The 19007-nt window shown below is 33.3% G+C and overlaps 2 protein-coding genes across 2 annotated transcripts in view; both read right to left on the bottom strand.

The window, feature by feature from the left end:
- LOC140047600 (uncharacterized) overlaps positions 1-19007 on the bottom strand; it is a 264382-nt gene that overhangs the window by 104261 nt on the left and 141114 nt on the right. The window lies entirely within an intron of this gene.
- Positions 10805-18642, bottom strand: LOC140047602 (uncharacterized). The gene is made up of 8 exons (XM_072092639.1): positions 18517-18642; positions 18237-18341; positions 17690-17797; positions 17383-17490; positions 16425-16532; positions 15775-15882; positions 15086-15170; positions 10805-12579 (listed from the first exon to the last, which is right to left on the bottom strand). Exons 1-8 carry the CDS (start codon positions 18640-18642, stop codon positions 12524-12526), a joined length of 804 nt encoding a protein of 267 aa, XP_071948740.1. The 3' UTR covers positions 10805-12523.

The following is a 19007-nucleotide window of genomic DNA, read 5'->3' as shown; positions in this document are numbered from 1 at the left end:
TGTTTGCTAAACTGTGATGTGTCAATCGTTATATAAAAGTTTTGGTCCTCTCTCCTTCATCTTTTCTTTTTTTTTTGTAATGTATTATACCATATGGACAATTGTCTGAAATAAAAGTTGAATTGAATTGTTAGATGCCATTTGGAAATATTTTTGATGTAAAGTAGCATTCTTTCGTTCGGAAAGTTCTCATTTTCATGAGTTAAGAGAACACCGTCTTTCAAAGTACTTACTACAGTAGACCTACTTTCATTAGTCAGAAACTCAGATAATTCTTGGTCATTTTCGTTGCATCTAAACAAATGTACTCAATTTTTATGGTAATGAGCCTTTGCTGTAAACCATCTGAATCCTTTTCCTCGATTTTCTCTAGTCATTGATTTTTTAGCAAAATCCGAACCAAATCAATTCGTAAAAGACATCTCAATATAATTATTCAAGTAATCCTCAAATTAGTGACATGGACCTACAATATACTGTTCTGTACAAGACCTTTTTAGGCATCCACCTGTGGACTTTCACTTTGAAGGTCTTGGTCTCCTAATCATACAAGAAACAATGTCTGATTTAATCAATCAAAGTAGTGGGTCCAGACCATCCACAGACAAAGAAGGGGTATAAGACCATCCACAGACAAAGAAGGGGGTATAAGACCATCCACAGACAAAGAAGGGGGCGTAGAACCCTCCACAGACAAAGAAGGGGGTGTAAGACCATTCACTGACAAAGAAGGGGGTATAGAACCACTTACAGACAAAGAAGGGGGCGTAGGACCCTCCACAGACAAAGAAGGGGGTATAAGACCATCCACAGACAAAGAAGGTGGTGTAGGACCATCCACAGACAAAGAAGGGGGTGTAGGACCATCCACAGACAAAGAAAGGGATGTAGGACCATCCACAGACAAAGAAGGGGGTATAAGACCATCCACAGACAAAGAAGGGGTATAAGACCATCGACAGAGAAAGAAGGGGGTGTAAGACCATCCACAGACAGAGAAGGGGTGTAAGACCATCCACACACAAAGAAAAAGGTGTAAGACCATCCACACACAAAAAAGGGGTGTAATACCATCCACACACAAAAAAAGAGGTGTAATACCATCCACAGACAAAGAAAAGGGTGTAATACCATCAACAGACAAAGAAAAGGGTGTAATACCATCAACAGACAAAGCTAAGGGTGTAATACCATCAACAGGCACAGAAGGGGGTATAATACCGTCCACAGACAAAGAAAGGGGTGTAAGACCATCCACAGACAAAGAAGGGGGCGTAGGACCCTCCACAGACAAAGAAGGGGGTGTAGGACCATCCACAGACAAAGAAGGGGGTGTAAGACCATCCACTGACAAAGAAAGGGTATAGGACCACTTACAGACAAAGAAGGGGGTATAAGACCATCCACAGACAAAGAAGGGGGTGTAGGACCATCCACAGACAAAGAAGGAAGTGTAGGACCATCCACAGACAAAGAAGGGGTGGAAGACCATCTACATGCAAAGAAAGGGGTGTAAGACCATCCACACACAAAGAAAGGGGTGTAATACCATCAACACGCACAGAAGGGGGTGTAAGACCATCCACAGACAAAGAAGGGGGTAAAAGACCATCCACAGACAAAGAATGGGGTATAAGACCATCCACAGACAAAGAATGGGGTATAAGACCATACAGACAAAGAAGGAGGAGTAGGACCATATTAACCGAGGAAGCATACAAAAAGAAGATACAATCAAAATACCACTTGGAAAACAATAAATTGTAGAATAACTGAGGCTTGATTGTTGAAATATAAAGGGTTCTTTGTAAGGTCATTAATAATATATTGATATAAACACGATCATCATACTTTTCATTTGACATTCAAATAAAGTCTATCTCGAAAAGAAGCTCATACTATCACCTTTTCGAGGTTTTACGGTATTCCATAACATGTATGTTATTTCCTCTGTCAAACTATTAAAACTTTTAGCGAATCAGAAGGTGCCAACATCATTGAACTAATGGTACCACCAAGCACAATGTTTACCAATTTTATGTACTATATACAATTTAAGTCCATTAATCATTTAATATAATTACGCCTATCAGGTCAAAGTTCAAAGACCAACAAAAACCACATACAGTATATTCACCTAATTAAAAATCAATAAATAAATGTCAAAGGTCATAAATTGTATTTCCGGTCATTTTATGTGAAAATGTTTCATTACTACAAATATAAATATATTTATTCTGAACAAAATGACACCAAAATCGATTGAAAATGACCAGTAGTTACAGAGATATACAAATACAAGGTCAAAGGTCAAACTGAAAGAAACGTCATTTCCGGTCATTTTTGGACGAAAATCTTCATTAGAGCAAATAGGAATAGTTTGTGAACAATTTGAGACCATAATTAAGTCTCTAATGTGTATAGTTGCCAAGATATGAACATTTTTTGTTTTTATGGTGGCCATTTTGAAATCAAGATGGCCGCCATACCGGACGTTGGACGCTTGGCACCCCCCGATATTTTGAATCTAAATACATTAAAGAAACTTTGTGCCAAGTTTCATGCTTTGGTAATAAAATGCACAGCTCATGTCATTAACTGCTCTACTATTAATAATTTGTTTGTTTTGTTTATTGAGTTCCTGTTATACAATTGTTTATAGATAATCTTTACCATAGATTTAATATTAACATTGTTATTAATGATTAATTTGTTTTGGTTATTGAGTTCCTGTTATACAATTGTTTATAGATAATCTTTACCATAGATTTAATATTAACATTGTTATTAATGATTAATTTGTTTTGGTTATTGAGTTCCTGTTATACAATTGTTTATAGATAATCTTTACCATAGATTTAATATTAACATTGTTATTAATGATTAATTTGTTTTGGTTATTGAGTTCCTGTTATATAATTTGTTATAGATAATCTTTACCATAGATTTAATATTAACATTGTTATTAAATGATTAATTTGTTTTGGTTATTGAGTTCCTGTTATATAATTTGTTATAGATAATCTTTACCATAGATTTAATATTAACATTGTTATTAATGATTTGTTTGTTTTGATTATTGAGTTCCTGTTATACAATGTTATCAGCTAACATCATATTAAATGCTATTTGGATATTTAATTGTTTGTTTTATGCAATTTATTTAGTACAAACTGCCGAATAAAAAGCACGTTGTTGTTGACATGTTTTCACGAAGGATAGTTTAATAATATATCTATGTGTAGAAAAAATAAATATTAATTAAATGTAATATTTATATCTTAAAAACATTACTTAATTTACCGGGCGTAGATTATTATGCGGCAAAGAATAGACCATGCTGAGTAACGCTAGGTTGATGTTTGTTGTTGTGATTTGGTCTTTCTTTGTGAACTAATTTAATAATTTTCTGTAGAAGTGAATGTACACTAGTTTGTTATTAAATATGTTTTATAAAATGTTTTATTTATTTATTTTTATTTCAACAATATTTTATGAGGGTGGTCCATCCAGCCGAAGCTGATCACTAGGAACCCTCACAAAATACAATGACAATGTAGCAATAGAAATAAAATTTATATATATTAATCTATATATAAATTTACGTAAAGGCAAAAATCGGTAAATCGTGCGTTATTTCTAGAATGTTTACTCGATGGTATATAAAGTTGGTTCGTACTTTCGGTACTAATTTTAACCACCTGATGTAACCCTGTTTACTAATTAAATTGAGTTCGATAATTAGTTATTGACGATTAAAACGAATTTAGGTTCAACGATTTGCCCCAAATAGGGGTGTTTTCCAATCATGGTATACACTGTCTAATGGATGTCAATTTGAAAAATACCCGCACACAATAATACGAGGACACTTCGCATTTTCCTATCTCCTCCTACGATAATTGTTTTTAATAGCTGAAAACCGGTTGAACAGTTCGAGTACAGCATCATAATGTTGAAGACAGGCCGATTTTCTTTAAAAAATGCTATTTTGATACATGTAATATACGTTTTTACAAATGTATTGATTTGTGATGAATGGAACATTCCAAATTATTTGGTTTAACCATAGAGGTATAGATTTAGATTTATGGGCCCCCTTGGAGAATAAACATAAATAGTATTGCAATGCTGTACAATACTGTTAAGGTATTAACCACTTTTGATCGCAATTTGAATCGCAAATTTCTTACTGTGAGTGTTGGTACTGTTAGATATAATATAAACAAATATACAAATAAACTTTATTACTGTGAGTGTGGGTAGGCCCTACTGTTAGATTATAAACATATAATATACAAATAAATAAACGTTATTACTGACAGTTGCTTCTCAACGTTTGTATTAATTAATAATTTAAAAATATATAAACGTACGTAGTGGTGTATCGTTACATGTACTTTACTATTTCAATCGACTATGACAGTGAGAGTTTAACCAAAGTATTAAATCGTAAATGTTTTACTGTATTTAGTGGTATATTATTTATAGGCCTATAAAACATTAAAAACAATATTTCGTTAAAATGTTTCCTCTTTGTACCTATCTTCTTCCCCATCCCTCAACCCTTAATGTTACATACAAAACACAAATTGGGTTTGTTTAAATGAGTCCAAATAAAAAAATTTGAAGCATTTTGTTTCTCTCTCGGAAGTAATTCCCAGGGTGCTAATTTTAGCTGACTACAAAAATCATCGTGTATATTTATTCGTTTCTGTAAACGACATGTATTATAGTCCTGCAGTACGTACATTTGAAATCTCCATTTTTTTCTCGCTAGAAAATACTGTGTATTCGAGAACCATCTGTGGGCACGACCTAGATGGTACGCGAGCGAAGCGAGTGTGCCATCTAGTATTATCATAATTCTATTTAATATGACATAATATCTGTCAAATCAAGTCTTCTTTAGTCTGTATATATCCGCCCTCATGAGGGCGGGCATCTATGCTCTGTTACAAATTTCTAATGCAAAAATCGCAGATTACTCATTCTTGTGATATATATATTCTCCGTTTTTACGTTCAGCTGGTCACGACTGTTTGTCATCTCTGCAAGATGGCTTCGGTAGCACAAAAATTGTTTATTGATTTGAGTTGTGAGAGTCATTTAGACCATATATTTTTATTTTGTGCCCGATCGTCTCTTGTCCCAATCAATCGTCTTACAACATTATTGGGCTCCCCTGGGCATGATCGTCTGTGGTCCTGATCAACCGTCTATTGCACCCCTAACTAGTCTAGTCTAGATTAGTTAGTCTAGATTAGTAGGCCTAGATAGAAGGTTAGGCGCTAGTTCCGTTTCGCACCTGTTTTATTTCGACTTGCTTTCGACTCAAAATTTATTAAGTAACTTATTGTGAATACCACACCTTAGAATTGGGCCTCATAAGTACTTTTATGAAGAAGAATCACATAAAAAGTAACAAATAAATCTTTTTTTTTCTTTCTTTTTTTTAATGATTTTACAGACTTGTTTCTCGCACACCGTTCACGAATTTCGCATACACGAAGTTCAATATTTTCATTTCTATGGAGCGCCAAAAGAGCAACTATAATAGAGGGTTAAAAATTCAGTGGAATGCATCTACTTTTATAGACTTGCCCCAAGTCTGTATTGTTTTTTATTTTTATTTATTTGTTTTTATTTCGACCGCGATTTTTGTCTGAAAATACAGACTTGTGAAACACGTATAGAAATCGATTTGCAGACCGCAAACATCCAATAAGAATGACGTAGGTTATCATACCGTATTTGGCTTTATGGGGCGGGCGGTATGTAAATATGGATTTCGAATCAACCAATGATCATTTTGTTTCAAAATGAAAAAGATCGAGTACGTACAGTGCTGAATGTACGATCGAGACTGTTGAAATATGAAATCGTGTTGCCAAGTTGTTTTGTTTATTAATTGTTTAGTCCTTAGCCTAGGCCTCCTTCGTAGGTCCTACTCAACTCGCACGTATGACCTGCCAAATAAAACACCAATAAGGTAGGCCTACATACCACCACCGGCACACAACAGGATTCACACACAACAGACAGGGCTACACCAGTCCAGGGAGTTGTACACCACTACACAGAACAGGACAGGGTCTGGGTGGGAATTAAATCAAATTATCTCCGCGTAATAATGATCCATTCAATGTTTGATTTGCGGAGAAGCAAGACAAGTTTTCTTGGGAAAAATCCCATCAAATGTTTACCAGACTACTACTAGGCATACGGTATAAAATCATTTCTAGCCTTCAGAAACTTTCATTAATGTACCCAAGTACACATTGTCTAAACGTAACATGCGTACCTTCTTAGTTGTTGAGTCTTTGAAATTCTGAAACATGAATATTAAAACAGTGTACGAGTGAGTAGCCAATCGCATGCAGCTGAAACTAGTCAACCGGATAATCTATGCACCAAGAATTCTTGGTGTCAAACCACGTGACTTTTGCGTGTTTCCCCAGACGGAGTATCCAAACTCAAGTAATACACGTATGAAACGCCATATGTGCAAAAATATTTATATTTTTACTAATATTAAGAAAAAACTCCGTCTGGAGCCCAGACTACTACTTTTAATGCATCTATTATGAAATAAACATTTAATTTCCAATTTTTTTTTGTCAATAAAAAAGTTGTTACATGTTACCGCTGATAATGTGCGGTTTTCAAAGAACATTAACCGACCCTAAATCAGCATCTAATTAGTCCATGCCCGGGACTATGACTAGGAGGGATATTATTTAGATCATTGAGGTATATAAACCTACGCCGTGGCTAAAGATTATGGTACCGTATCCTAACTTCTCTTTGCTAAAGGTACTGTAAAATTGCATTACGTCATAATCAGCCAATGGGGTACTGGTACGTGTGTGACGTCATTGTATAAGGACTTTGGATTTTTTTTAAATATCGAGTCTGTAGAGAATGCCTATCGGCGGAGCCAGGCTGCGTGGATGTGTGCGCTGATTATGTGACTCAGCCCCGGGGCTAGACCTAGTAATGTTGAATCCAGACATTTCATAACGGGCGACAATGTCAATGATGTAGTAATAGAGCAAGTTCATGTGGTTGGTGGACGTTACATAAAGCGTTTAAAACATGCACTCAATCTCAAATATTATATCATTATACAACATACAGTTGATAATGATAATATCATTAGGGTCGTACACAGGTGGGGGTGCGGTCCCCCCAAATTGCAAAAGGTCAACATTTTATAGGGTCTTATCGTCTTCACTCAATATTATGAAAACGGTCCAAAATATATTAATCCGCATCCACTCAAATAAAATCCTGTGTACGGCCCTGACTACTGTATATTTGTCAAAATTGGTCTTATTTGAATGGGCTACAGGGACCTCTGATAGGTAATTTGTTATCTCACATTTGATCTGGTCTGGTTCAGGGTCTATATACAGTCATATTAAAGACTGTAGGTAATTTGTTCTCACATTTGATCCCACATTTGATCTAGTCTGGTTCAGGGTCTATATACAGTACAGTCAGAATACTTTAGCAAACATTTATTATCTTTATAATCTAAATATATTTTTGTACATATTGCTCTGGTCAGACAGTTTATATGATATTGATAACAAGTTCATTATAACACTTATACAGAAAACCAGGGTAGAAATTGTTATTAATGATTTGTTTGTTTTGATTATGGAGTTCCTGTTATACAATTTGTTATCAGATAATCTTTACCATAGATTTAATATTAACATTGTATTCTAATGTTAAACAAAGATAATAAATAGAACACACAGCAGTTTATAACTCTCTGTACTATTACCATTTTGGTTATATTTACACAGAGTGATAATAAAATGAAATATGTCAATACTCTGTCATTGTACACTGCTATTACCAAAGTGATAATGAGGATGAACTATAGTGAGTGGGTTAACAATGGCACTACCTAGCCCTGGCATAGCAGATAGATTTTTGTTGACTTGTTTTCACGAAGGATAGTTTAATAATATCTATTTAGCTTGTTTCTAGTAGAAAAAATAAATATTAATCAAATGTAACATTTATATCATAAATAAATTACTTAATTTACCGGGCATAGACTATTACGCAGCAAAGAATAGACCATGCTGAGTAACGCTGGGTAGATGTTTGTTGTTGTGGTTCGGTCTTTCTTTGTGAACTAATTTAATAATTTTCTGTAGAAGTGAATGTACCCATAGTTTGTTATTAAATATGTTTTATAAAATGTATTATTTATTTATTTTTATTTCAACAATATTTTATGAGGGTGGTCCATCCAGCCGAAGCTGACCATTAGGGACCCTCACAAAAATACAATATGACGAGACATAAACATGTAACAATATAAATTAAATTAAAGAAATCAAATTTAAATATACAGTAGAACCTCTGTTTTACGTTCCCTGGATTTTACGTACGCTTAAAATGACTGATGACATCATCATTTTTTACATTGAGGGCGCAATTTAACAACAAGCACAAAGCCATGGCTGTGTGAGGAACTCTGCTGTGTGAGAGACAAGCTACAGTACACATGTGCATTCCACCTACAGCAGCGACTGTTTTTATTATGGAAAATACAAGAACATTGATATTTTATTTAAAACACTTTATTTAAACATCGCACAGCCTGTATTACTGCACTTTTCTAGTTAGGCCTCACATCTTGCTAGGCCTGCTAGCCTGGCCTGGCCCTAGGTTAGTCTAGGCAAGGCCTAGCTAGTGACAACCTGCATGCTGTGCAGTAAAGTACTGTAGGAAAACATGGCAGCCTTTTTAGCTATAATCTACGTATTTGGGGTCAATTTAAGGTCAACCTGGATTTTACGAATCCCATGTTTTACGTATGTCTTTTTGTCTCACGCGTACCGTACGTAAAATGAAGGTTCTACTGTATTATCATAATTCTATTAATAATATGACATAATATCTGTCAAATCAAGTCTTCTTTAGTTTGTATACATCCGCTCTCACGAGGGCGGGCATCCATGCTCTGTTACAAATTTCTAATGCAACAATTGCAGATTACTCATTCTTGTAATATATTCTCCGTTTTTACTCTCAGCTGGTCATCTCTGCAAGATGGCTTCGGGAGCACAAACATTTGTTTGAGTTGTCATTTAGTTGTGAGACCCTACATTTTTATTTGGTGCCCGATCGTCTCTTGTCCCAATCGTCTTACATCATTATTGGGCTCCCTGATCGCCTGGGCCATGCCTGGCCCTAGCTGTTTTATTTGGACTCCAAACTTATTTTGAATACCACACCTTAGAATTGGGGCCTCATAAGTTCTTGTATGAAGAAGAATCACATAAAAAGTAACAAGTAAATCCTTTAAATTGATGATTTTACAGACGTGTTTCTTGCACACCGTTCGCAAATTTCACATACACGAAGTTCATTTTTTTCGTCTCTATGGAGCGCCAAAAGAGCAACTATAATAGAGGGTTAAAAATTCAGTGGAATGCGTCTACTTTTAATGCATCTATTTATGAAATACACGTTTTAATTCACAATTTTTTGTCAATTGTTACATGTTACTGGCGATAATGTGCTGTTTTCAAAGAACATTATTAAACGATCCTAAATCAGCATCTAATTGGTCTATGCCCAGGACTAAAACGGATATTATTTAGATCATTGAGGTATATAATAGGTTGTTACTTTGGGAGTACGGAACCTGAACTCTTGTTATAGTGATTAGGTTCACTTTTAGGTTCCTGCCTACTCCCTTAGTTTCTGTGTTTTGTTTGTTTGTAACTGGTTTTTGGCAATAAATAATAATAATAATAATAATAATAACCTACAGTACATCTTATGATGATGAATTTGTCGATTTGTCGAAAACCATGTACAGTATCAACAGTTTAGTTGTATTAACATTGATAAAATATATTTAAATTGAACGTAATTTTCACCAATAGATGCATTAAATATGCGCATTCCACTGCCTTTTTAGCCCTCTATTATAGTTGCTCTTTTGGCGCTCCATAGAAATGTCAATATATAGAACATGGAGTGTGCGAAATTCACAAACCACGTGCAAGAAACATGTCTATAATTTCATCGATTTAAAGGATATATTTGTTACTTTTTCTGTGATTCTCCATCGTAAAAGTACTTATGAGGTCTAATTCTAAAGTGTGGTATTCAGGATAAAGTTCCTTAACACATTTGGAGTCGGAATAAAAGACAGGTGCGAAACGGAACTAGCGCCCCTAGGCCTAGTAGTGTAGTACGTAGATGGTTCGGCCTAGCTAGTAGTAGTAGTAGAGGCCTAGCTAGGCCCTCTAGGCTACCTAGCCTACTATTCTAGGGCCTAGACCTGGCCTAGTTTGTTAGCTAGCTAGGTAGGGCCTATAGCCTAGCCCTAGGATACGAATATAAGATCCAAAAAAAGACCTGCTATTAAAACAACACATTATAAAGAATTCCGTATATGATATGGTATGATAATAATGAAACAAAACTTACTTCTTGTTTCGGACATTCTTTCTGTATAAAATGCGTGTGATGTTTATAAAACTTTATTTTTTATAGAGGGCGCAATCACAATTTGTCTACATATTTTTATCGCTGCAATATTATCGAAGAACTTTATTACTCGACCTCCAGCGGGTTGTTGAAATGGATATTATTATTCCTATAATATACAATACATTTTTAACAATAGCTAGAACGTATAATTTTATATCCTCGATGTTAAAATCTCCCCCTTCAAAAAACACTATCCTTACAAATAAACAAATAAGTTTTTCATTCATAATTTAGTATTTATTAAAAAATATGAATAACATTAAAACATAGCAGCATACTGAATTGAGTTTAATTCAAATTGAATTAAAAGTGAAAAAACATCAAAATATATTCATTCAACAAATAGACATTATAAAATTCATTCATAACAAATATAATAATTTAGTACTGTACAAAAAAATTGAACACTACTGTATAAACAATTCATCAAACATTAATTTAGATTTAAGCATTGTTTGTTTAATAATCGGATCAAATATGGAACTGGGCTAGAGAAGTGGCGTTTAGTAACACAGTGAGATTTAACAGTTGTGTCTATGTCTAGTGTGGTAAGGGGAAGGATTAGAGGGTGCAAGGATTTAATTCTGTTCAGAGCCATATATATATAGTTACGACTTTATATATATGGCTCTGATTCTGTTCTTCCGTTTACCTGGTCTCATTTGCATATATTTTTGGTTTTGTAATTCTGCATATAAAACTATATAATTAACTGGATATTCTCTGAAGTTAAAAAAAAAATTGGATAATTAATTAATATCTAATCTCAGTTCATTTACTGTACTGTACTATAATGTTGTCGTTTCATTTGACAAGCAAGGTTGAATTCCTTCAGGGGAAAATATTTTTTTTATAAAAAGGGGAATCAAGAGTGGATTATTTTTATTTTTTTTAAATTATTTTTCAAAACAGAAGGAACATTTTAAACAAAATTGGATCTCTTAATTGGATAGAATGTAATAAATGAAGTAGAGAAAGTCTTGTTTGATAAATTTCTTTCATGGGAAAATAATATTCATAGTTTATTTCAAAATGTAAGAAAATAGGCATATTATTTAAGTCGAGATATTTTGTTCCTCAAGACATTCTAATTATAATCTAAAATTAATTTATTAATATATTATTCGTTTATGGCATGAGGGCTGGGGTAGCACATATTCTTCTTACTTAAATCAATTCTTATTCAAAAAATGTATGTTTGTCATTTGATTTTTGCCTGTAATCTCAACATAGAGACTCTAATATAAATGCACAACAAAATATAAAAACAGTTAAAATGGTCTTATCTCTAAATATAGCAATATGTAATGTCTGCAACAGGAACAGTAGCAATGTTTTATACCCACATGCTTGTAGACCTACAGTTATTTTTTGTAAATGTTCCAGTATTTGTTTTGTCGTCTTTTCTTTGTTACCAACATTCATGTACTGTTTAGTACACTGAAATCCTATTCAGGGGACACACCCCTATTCAGGGAACACACCCCTCCTCTTTACTACTGTAGTAAACCCCTTCTTTAGGACACCCCTATTCAGGGGACACATCCCTATTCAAGAGACACACCCCTCCTCTTTACTACTGGAGTAAACCCCTTCTTTAGGACACCCCTATTCAGGGGACACATCCAGATTCAGGGGACACACCCCTCCTCTTTACTACTGGAGTAAATCACTTTTTTTAAGACACCCTTATTCAGGGGACCACCCCTCCTCTTTACTACTGGAGCAAACCCCTTCTTTAGGACAACCCTATTCAGGGGACACATCCCTCCTCTTTACTACTGGAGTAAATCCCTTCTTTAGGACACCCCTATTCAGGGGATACTTTCTCATAAAACAAGGGGAAATTTAGTATGACACGCTAACATTACATCGCAACCAAATCGCTACTCAATTCACAGATAAAAGAGTTAACAGGTAGATTGTACTGGTACCAGTTTTCAACACTTTAACACTTTGTCTAATTCTTGTATGAATAGAACGTCCATGTTTATTGCATCATTGGGCTAAGTCTGTGACTTAAGTCTTCAACATCCTCTGAGAGATCTATACGAATGAAAAACAGTATCAATCAATTTAGTATAACAGTTATCATGATTATTGTGGAAATTGTAATTGTTTTTTTAAGATTATGAATAATGAATATAAATTCATAAAACACCACAATATTTTCCAATGTAATAAATTCAGTAGATAGCATCATAAATATTGTTGAAATCATAATCATTATTTGAATAAGTTTGCAGTATAATTCCTGGAACGCCACAAAATCATTTCCAATTTCTTGTAATAAATTCAGTAGATAGCATTCTTATCATAATTACTGTTTTAAGATTTATGAATAAAAATTCATGAAAAACCACAAAATCATTTTCAAATTTCAAGTAATAAATTCAGCATTGTTATAAGTATTGTTTAATAATCATCATTATTTGAATATGATTATAATATAATAATATTTTCTATATCTATTATCAGCTTTTAGAAACAACAACAACAAAAACCTACTCACTCTAATTATTTTATTCCTATAATAATAAGGTACGTTATTATATTCTTTGTTTTATAAATCCTAAATTTTTGAGTAATATCCTCAATATCACCAACTTCTATGTCATCCTGATCCTCATCATCATCATCATCATCCTGATCATATTATCATATATCTTAAAAAGACGCCCATCCAGGAGTCCTAAAAAAGCCTATGGGCTTCTTTTCCATGTTTTACAGTATGCTAGAAATCTCATTTACATACAGTACACTCACTGTAGAATATCAATTCAATTCACATACAGTAATGTATAAAACTTTCAAGTTACAACTTTTGAAATATTCTATTAATACACGAGTGCAAGAACTCTATAGTATTATTTTTTATGAAGCACATTGGATTTATAATTTTTTTTTTGACAGCTCAATAATCATAATAATTATTTAAATACAAAATCAACACCAGCTACCAGCAAATGGTTAATAGCTAATGTATCAACAAAAATTGCCTTTCAGAGTTATTATTGCCAGCTAATGTAATCAACATAAATGTCCACTTAATCTAAACCGCCGTTCCGCAACCTACAGTATGGGTCAAGACCCAATGTTTGAGTCGCGAAAACAAATTGATGGATCGCAAATGTTTCAGATACTGAAACTTTTTAGCAAGTATAAACTGATCTAGATGTGAAATGTTCTCAGTTTTGTAGAATCTACAAAGGCTAATTATATTTTACATATCTACAGTTTTTCCCTATGTTGAGGCGAGTAGCGTACACACAATTGGGAATCGACAACGGGCCAATGGACGCTTTTGACGCATAGTTCGTTGTTAATATACAAGTGGGGAATCCCCATTTAGGACGTGGATTAATAATCTACCAACTGTTTCTATGACGCTATTGTTCTGTAGTTTGCAATGAGTGTGTAACTTGACTAAAAAAGTGCATCCTTTGATGTACCGGCGGTGGGAACATTTACAATTAACATTCAATAGAAACAGGTCCCTCTCAAATTACACTCATAGCGATGTTGTTCCTAGCCAGGGGGACTTTTTATGGTTCGGGATGTTAGCATTGAACACAAATGTCTTTACCGGCGGAAAAAGTAGGATACGATCCTTTTTCCAATTGCGAGCGACTATTATTATAGTGGACTAGAGGTGCCATTTATATGGATTTTTACGTGCAAGAGTACCATTTGCGGCCATCTATAGGTGTCACTTAACATGGGGAGGGGGGGGGGGTCTGTGGCTCAAATACGCAATGTTGGGTCGCGAGAATTACCAAAATAGGATCATGGGGTCGGAGTCAAAAAAGGTTGCGTTCATATATCTGTCGACGAGTAACAGTCGACTACGACCCATGTGGACGCACGTGGATTTAGTTCACGTTCACTCAAATCTAAAAGTCCCTAATATACCTTATGTTGGTTTTGTAGTTGGATTCTGGACATTCTTCTTCGTCATAGTGCATTGATGATTATACACAGAAACAGGTTGGTCAGGGTAAGCAATTGATCCCAAAATAAATTATTGAGAGGTCATCATTAGCCTTTTGACCCCTATAATAACTCATAAGGTAGCTCCCAATTCGATTACAAAACATTTCCGGTTGTAAACAATCACCTTGCTTGCTAATTATGCAGCATATTATCCAGCAATATTACTTTGACTCTAAAAATCGTTTTTGTACCCCTACCCCGTGAATTGTATTTTTAATGACTGTATCATTTGTGATTATAGTCAATGCTAATGAAAGAAGAAAACTATCAAACCTGTAAATGTGCATAATTCATTCACATCTATATAAAGGCATGGTTCAGAAATTATAATTAAATTACCTACATCCTCACAATGATTCTCTATAAGTTTAAAGAGTTTTTCAATAGCACAATGCATGGATACCGTACATGCACACAATTTACAGAGCTCATCATATGATCAGTATGAGAACATTTTCAAAATCAGTTTATCAAAGCATTGGAAAAAGAAATTGAACATCTGTCCTTTGCAATGAAAATTGGTTTACCCCAAAATCTTGATAATTAAAACTTCACTTACTTTCAAAAAAATTTAAAATTTCATTTTTTTCTGGGTCCTGTATCTGCTTGTTATTTTTCAAAACAGAGATGGGTGTATTTCCTTCCTATAAAAATGAGTTTAGAGAAGTATCAGAATATTATTTAATTGATACAGTATCATATCATGGCTCAAACATTTACTGTCTAGTGATTGGTTGATAGAGCTGCATTGGACAAAATATTAAATTTAGACGAGAATAGTATTTACTATTTCTATTAAAAGTAAAAATCACTGTAAATACACGTTATTATGGTTACCATTATAAATAAATACCGAAAAAAATAATAGTCAATATAATTAAATTCATCCTTATTATTATCATTACTGTAAATAATCACTATATATATTTTATAATTAATATTTTTTTTTGTAAAAATCACTGTAAATACACTTTATTATGTTTACCATTATAATACCAAAAAATGGGGTGTCTAGAAAACTCCATTTTGGAACTAGAAAAGTCAGATATCCGAGTTTTCTAGATCTAGAAAACTCAGGTATATCCGAGATCTGAGTTTTCTAGACACCTAAAAAAATGTACGATTGATTGAATAAAGTTCACATATGTAAATCTAAATAATCTAATAATAATTTCCATTATTGATAAACAACGAAACAAAAAAAAATGTTTCCGCAGCTGATTGTCTTGACAATTCTTTTTACATTACCTTATTTTGCAATGTTACTGGTGCACCATGCTGTTTCAGATAAGGCACCATTTCTAAGGTAGGGTGATATCTATCACTCAGATATACATGTAATGGAGTGTTTCCATCCTGGAAAGGAATTATAATCATAAAGTTTATAAATAATGACAACAGACATTATGTGAATTGTTTGCAATAGCTGTAAACATTTTGAAAGTTGATATTGTGGACTATATCAAATGTTCTCCACAAAATATCCAGTTTATTTGAGCAATGGCCTGCCACAGGAGTTGCCATTTTTGATTGTCTAATTCAACTGAGGCTTAAAAGGGCCCACTACAAATATGGTGTATGGGCACCTCAATAATTTATTTAATTGTGTACAATGAATCATAGAGATATGTGTCAGAGAATTACATATACAATTGTACACCCTATGAGCAAAGGGGGTATAAAAGGTATCAAAATTGCCACACATTTTAGAGAACTTTTGATGAGATGTGAACCATAAAATTAACATTGTATAAACATTAACAAATTATAGAATAACATCAGAAACTATAGAATGTCTTGTGGCCTATGATAAAATGAGTGGGGGGGGGGGGGGAGAATGTTTACCGCAGAATATATAGATTGTTAGCCTATTACACTGACAATTTCCTATAAATTACCTTATTTTGCAATGTTGTTGATGCATCCTGATTTAGGAGACATGTCACCATTTCTAAGGTAGGGTCATAATTACCACTCAGATATACATGTAATGGAGTGTTTCCATCCTGTAAATGAATCATAGTCATGACTTTTAAAATATTGATAACAGACATCTGTAATATGTAAAATGCGTTTTGATAATCAAATACTTAAGGAAATCATTGAGCAATTTCAAATTGCGCAAGTCGTTCAAATTGCACATAACATAACCACTCAGACTGCGTTAGTGATTGATGCATTGACTTTCCCTCCTGTGTACCATAAAGTCTATTATTTTGTGTTTCAGGTAACACATTATCAATTTGCAAAATGTTTAAAATTATATTCTTATGATGTGTGTGGTCAGTAGACATAATTAATCATAAATGATATTTTGCGTCTCATCATACTCATTCTCAGTAGCAGGCTCAGATCTGGGAATCAAATCTCATACACTGCAAAATATTATAGTTCTGTTTCCCTATTCATAATTTCTGTAATATCGCTGATTATACTATGCCCAAGAAAAACCTGCATTTTAACATTCTTACAACATCATCAAGATGTCATAACAACAGTCCTAAACAGCATTTCTGTTACCAACCTCAACTCTGTTACTTCCAAATAATCACACTAGCTTTACTACCCAGGTCGCTATATTTTGGTTTTTGTACACAAGTTGGGTACCCCTCATGAAATTTCACAAAAAAAAAAACATGTATAATTCAGTAATCATATGTAATATGCATAGGTCTGGCCCGGGTTTCTGATTTCCTGGGTTGTGGTCATGTTTTTGTGAACTCCTAGAGGGTAAGCGAACGAAAGTGTTTCTCTTTAAATACAACAATTATTGGATAAGTAATTTAGTAAATAATATTGTCATTATTTAAACAATAGAATGGTTTACCACAACAGATCTAAATCTCTGTACATTACCTTATTTTGCATGGTTGCTGATGTACATTGCTGTACAAGACAAGTCACTATTTCTAAGGTATGATTAAATCCATCACTCAGATATACATGTAATGGAGTGTCCCCATCCTGTAAAGAAATCATAATTATAAAGTTTATAAATACTAAAAACAGACAAAAAAATGTTATCTGTCAATACAAACTATAGCAACAATTACTGCTAAATTATGTAGTAATCGTAAATTGTCATTATTGATATAAAAGAAAAATATAAGGGTTTACTGCAGTAGATAAAGAATGTTAGCCTACATTAGCAATTTTAAAATACCTTATTTTGCAATGTGGTTGATGTACTGTGCTGTACAAGACAAGTCACTATTTCTAAGGTATGATTAAATTCACCACTCAGATATACATGTAATGGAGTGTTCCCATCCTGTAAAAGAATCATAATATATGAGGTTTATAAATACTAATAATAGCTTTTATGTAATAATAATAATAATAATAATAATAATTTATTAGGAAATGACACCTTTGCATCGGTGGCACACACAGAAGTGGTGCATCCAATTTAACATAATACATCAAAACAATACATTATATGACGGATACAGGTTCTTAAACTATTTGCAAAAACATAAAAGAAAAATCATTACCAACATGGTAATATAGGTACTGTATTAAATTGTCCTACAGTATCATAGGTTTGAGTTGATAAAGAGGTATATAAAAATAAACATAAAATATAGTAAAGAGTTTAGAGTTTACATTACAAATGTGTAATTGGTTTTCTGTCAATGGAAATTATTGCAACCATTACAGCTAAACAATGTAACAAATAATCTTGTCATTATTCAAAGAAAATAAATTGCCTTATTTTGTAATGTTGCTGATGCAACAAGGGATGCCACTATTTCTAAAGTAGGTTGTATTTGTCTATCACCACTCAGATATACATGCAGTGGAGTGTTTCCATCCTGTAAAGGAATCATAATCATGAAGTTTATAATTAATACTGACAACAGATGATGTTTATTTTGTCAATATAGTAACAATTACTGCTAAATACAGTAATTTAGTAAACAATTCTAATTCTAATCGTCATTATTGAAATAAAAAATAGAATGGTTCACGAAAATCTATGTAAATTACCTTATTTTGCAATGTTGCTGATGCACCATGATTTAAGAGACAATTTATGATTGCTAAAGTAGGGTTAATTAGGGTACCACTCAAATATACATACAGTGGAGTGTTTCCATCCTGTAAAGGAATCATAATCATAAACAGACATTGTGTGAAATTGGATTTCTGTCAATACAACAATTACTAAATAATGTACCGTCCGTAGTAAATGATCTTAATTGTCATCTTTATTGTTAAATGGGGGAAAACTGTTGTTATCACTGAGGTCATTTAAAGTAAAGTTTAGAAACATGAAAACATGAAAAATGAAGATTAATTAGATCAGACTTGAATAGGTTATTTTGTACTTCCGTAGAAAAAAAAATTAAATAAAATGACAAAATAAATGGTTAAATTCAACCAAAAATCCATTGGCTGGCTGCCAATTTGACTATTTTTTGCTTTAAATTACAGTTATTTCAGGTAAATATATTTTTTTAAATCTAATTTTTGGTCAA

Source organism: Antedon mediterranea, chromosome 4 (genome assembly GCF_964355755.1).
Source record: "Antedon mediterranea chromosome 4, ecAntMedi1.1, whole genome shotgun sequence".
NCBI classification, from domain to species: domain Eukaryota; kingdom Metazoa; phylum Echinodermata; class Crinoidea; order Comatulida; family Antedonidae; genus Antedon; species Antedon mediterranea.
The sequence above is the reverse complement of the archived record's forward strand: the minus strand, read 5'-3'. Positions and strand labels throughout refer to the sequence as shown.

Excerpts from the sequence above, each read along its gene's own strand:
- LOC140047602 (XM_072092639.1), bottom strand. The coding sequence starts at position 18,642 with ATGATTCCTTTACAGGATGGAAACACTCCACTGTATGTATATTTGAGT. Across the intron at positions 15,883-16,424 it reads CAACAACATTGCAAAATAAG|GATGGAAACACTCCATTACA; the intron begins GTAATTTATAGG and ends ATTCCTTTCCAG. Across the intron at positions 12,580-15,085 it reads AATTTTAAATTTTTTTGAAA|ATCTCTCAGAGGATGTTGAA; the intron begins GTAAGTGAAGTT and ends TCATTCGTATAG.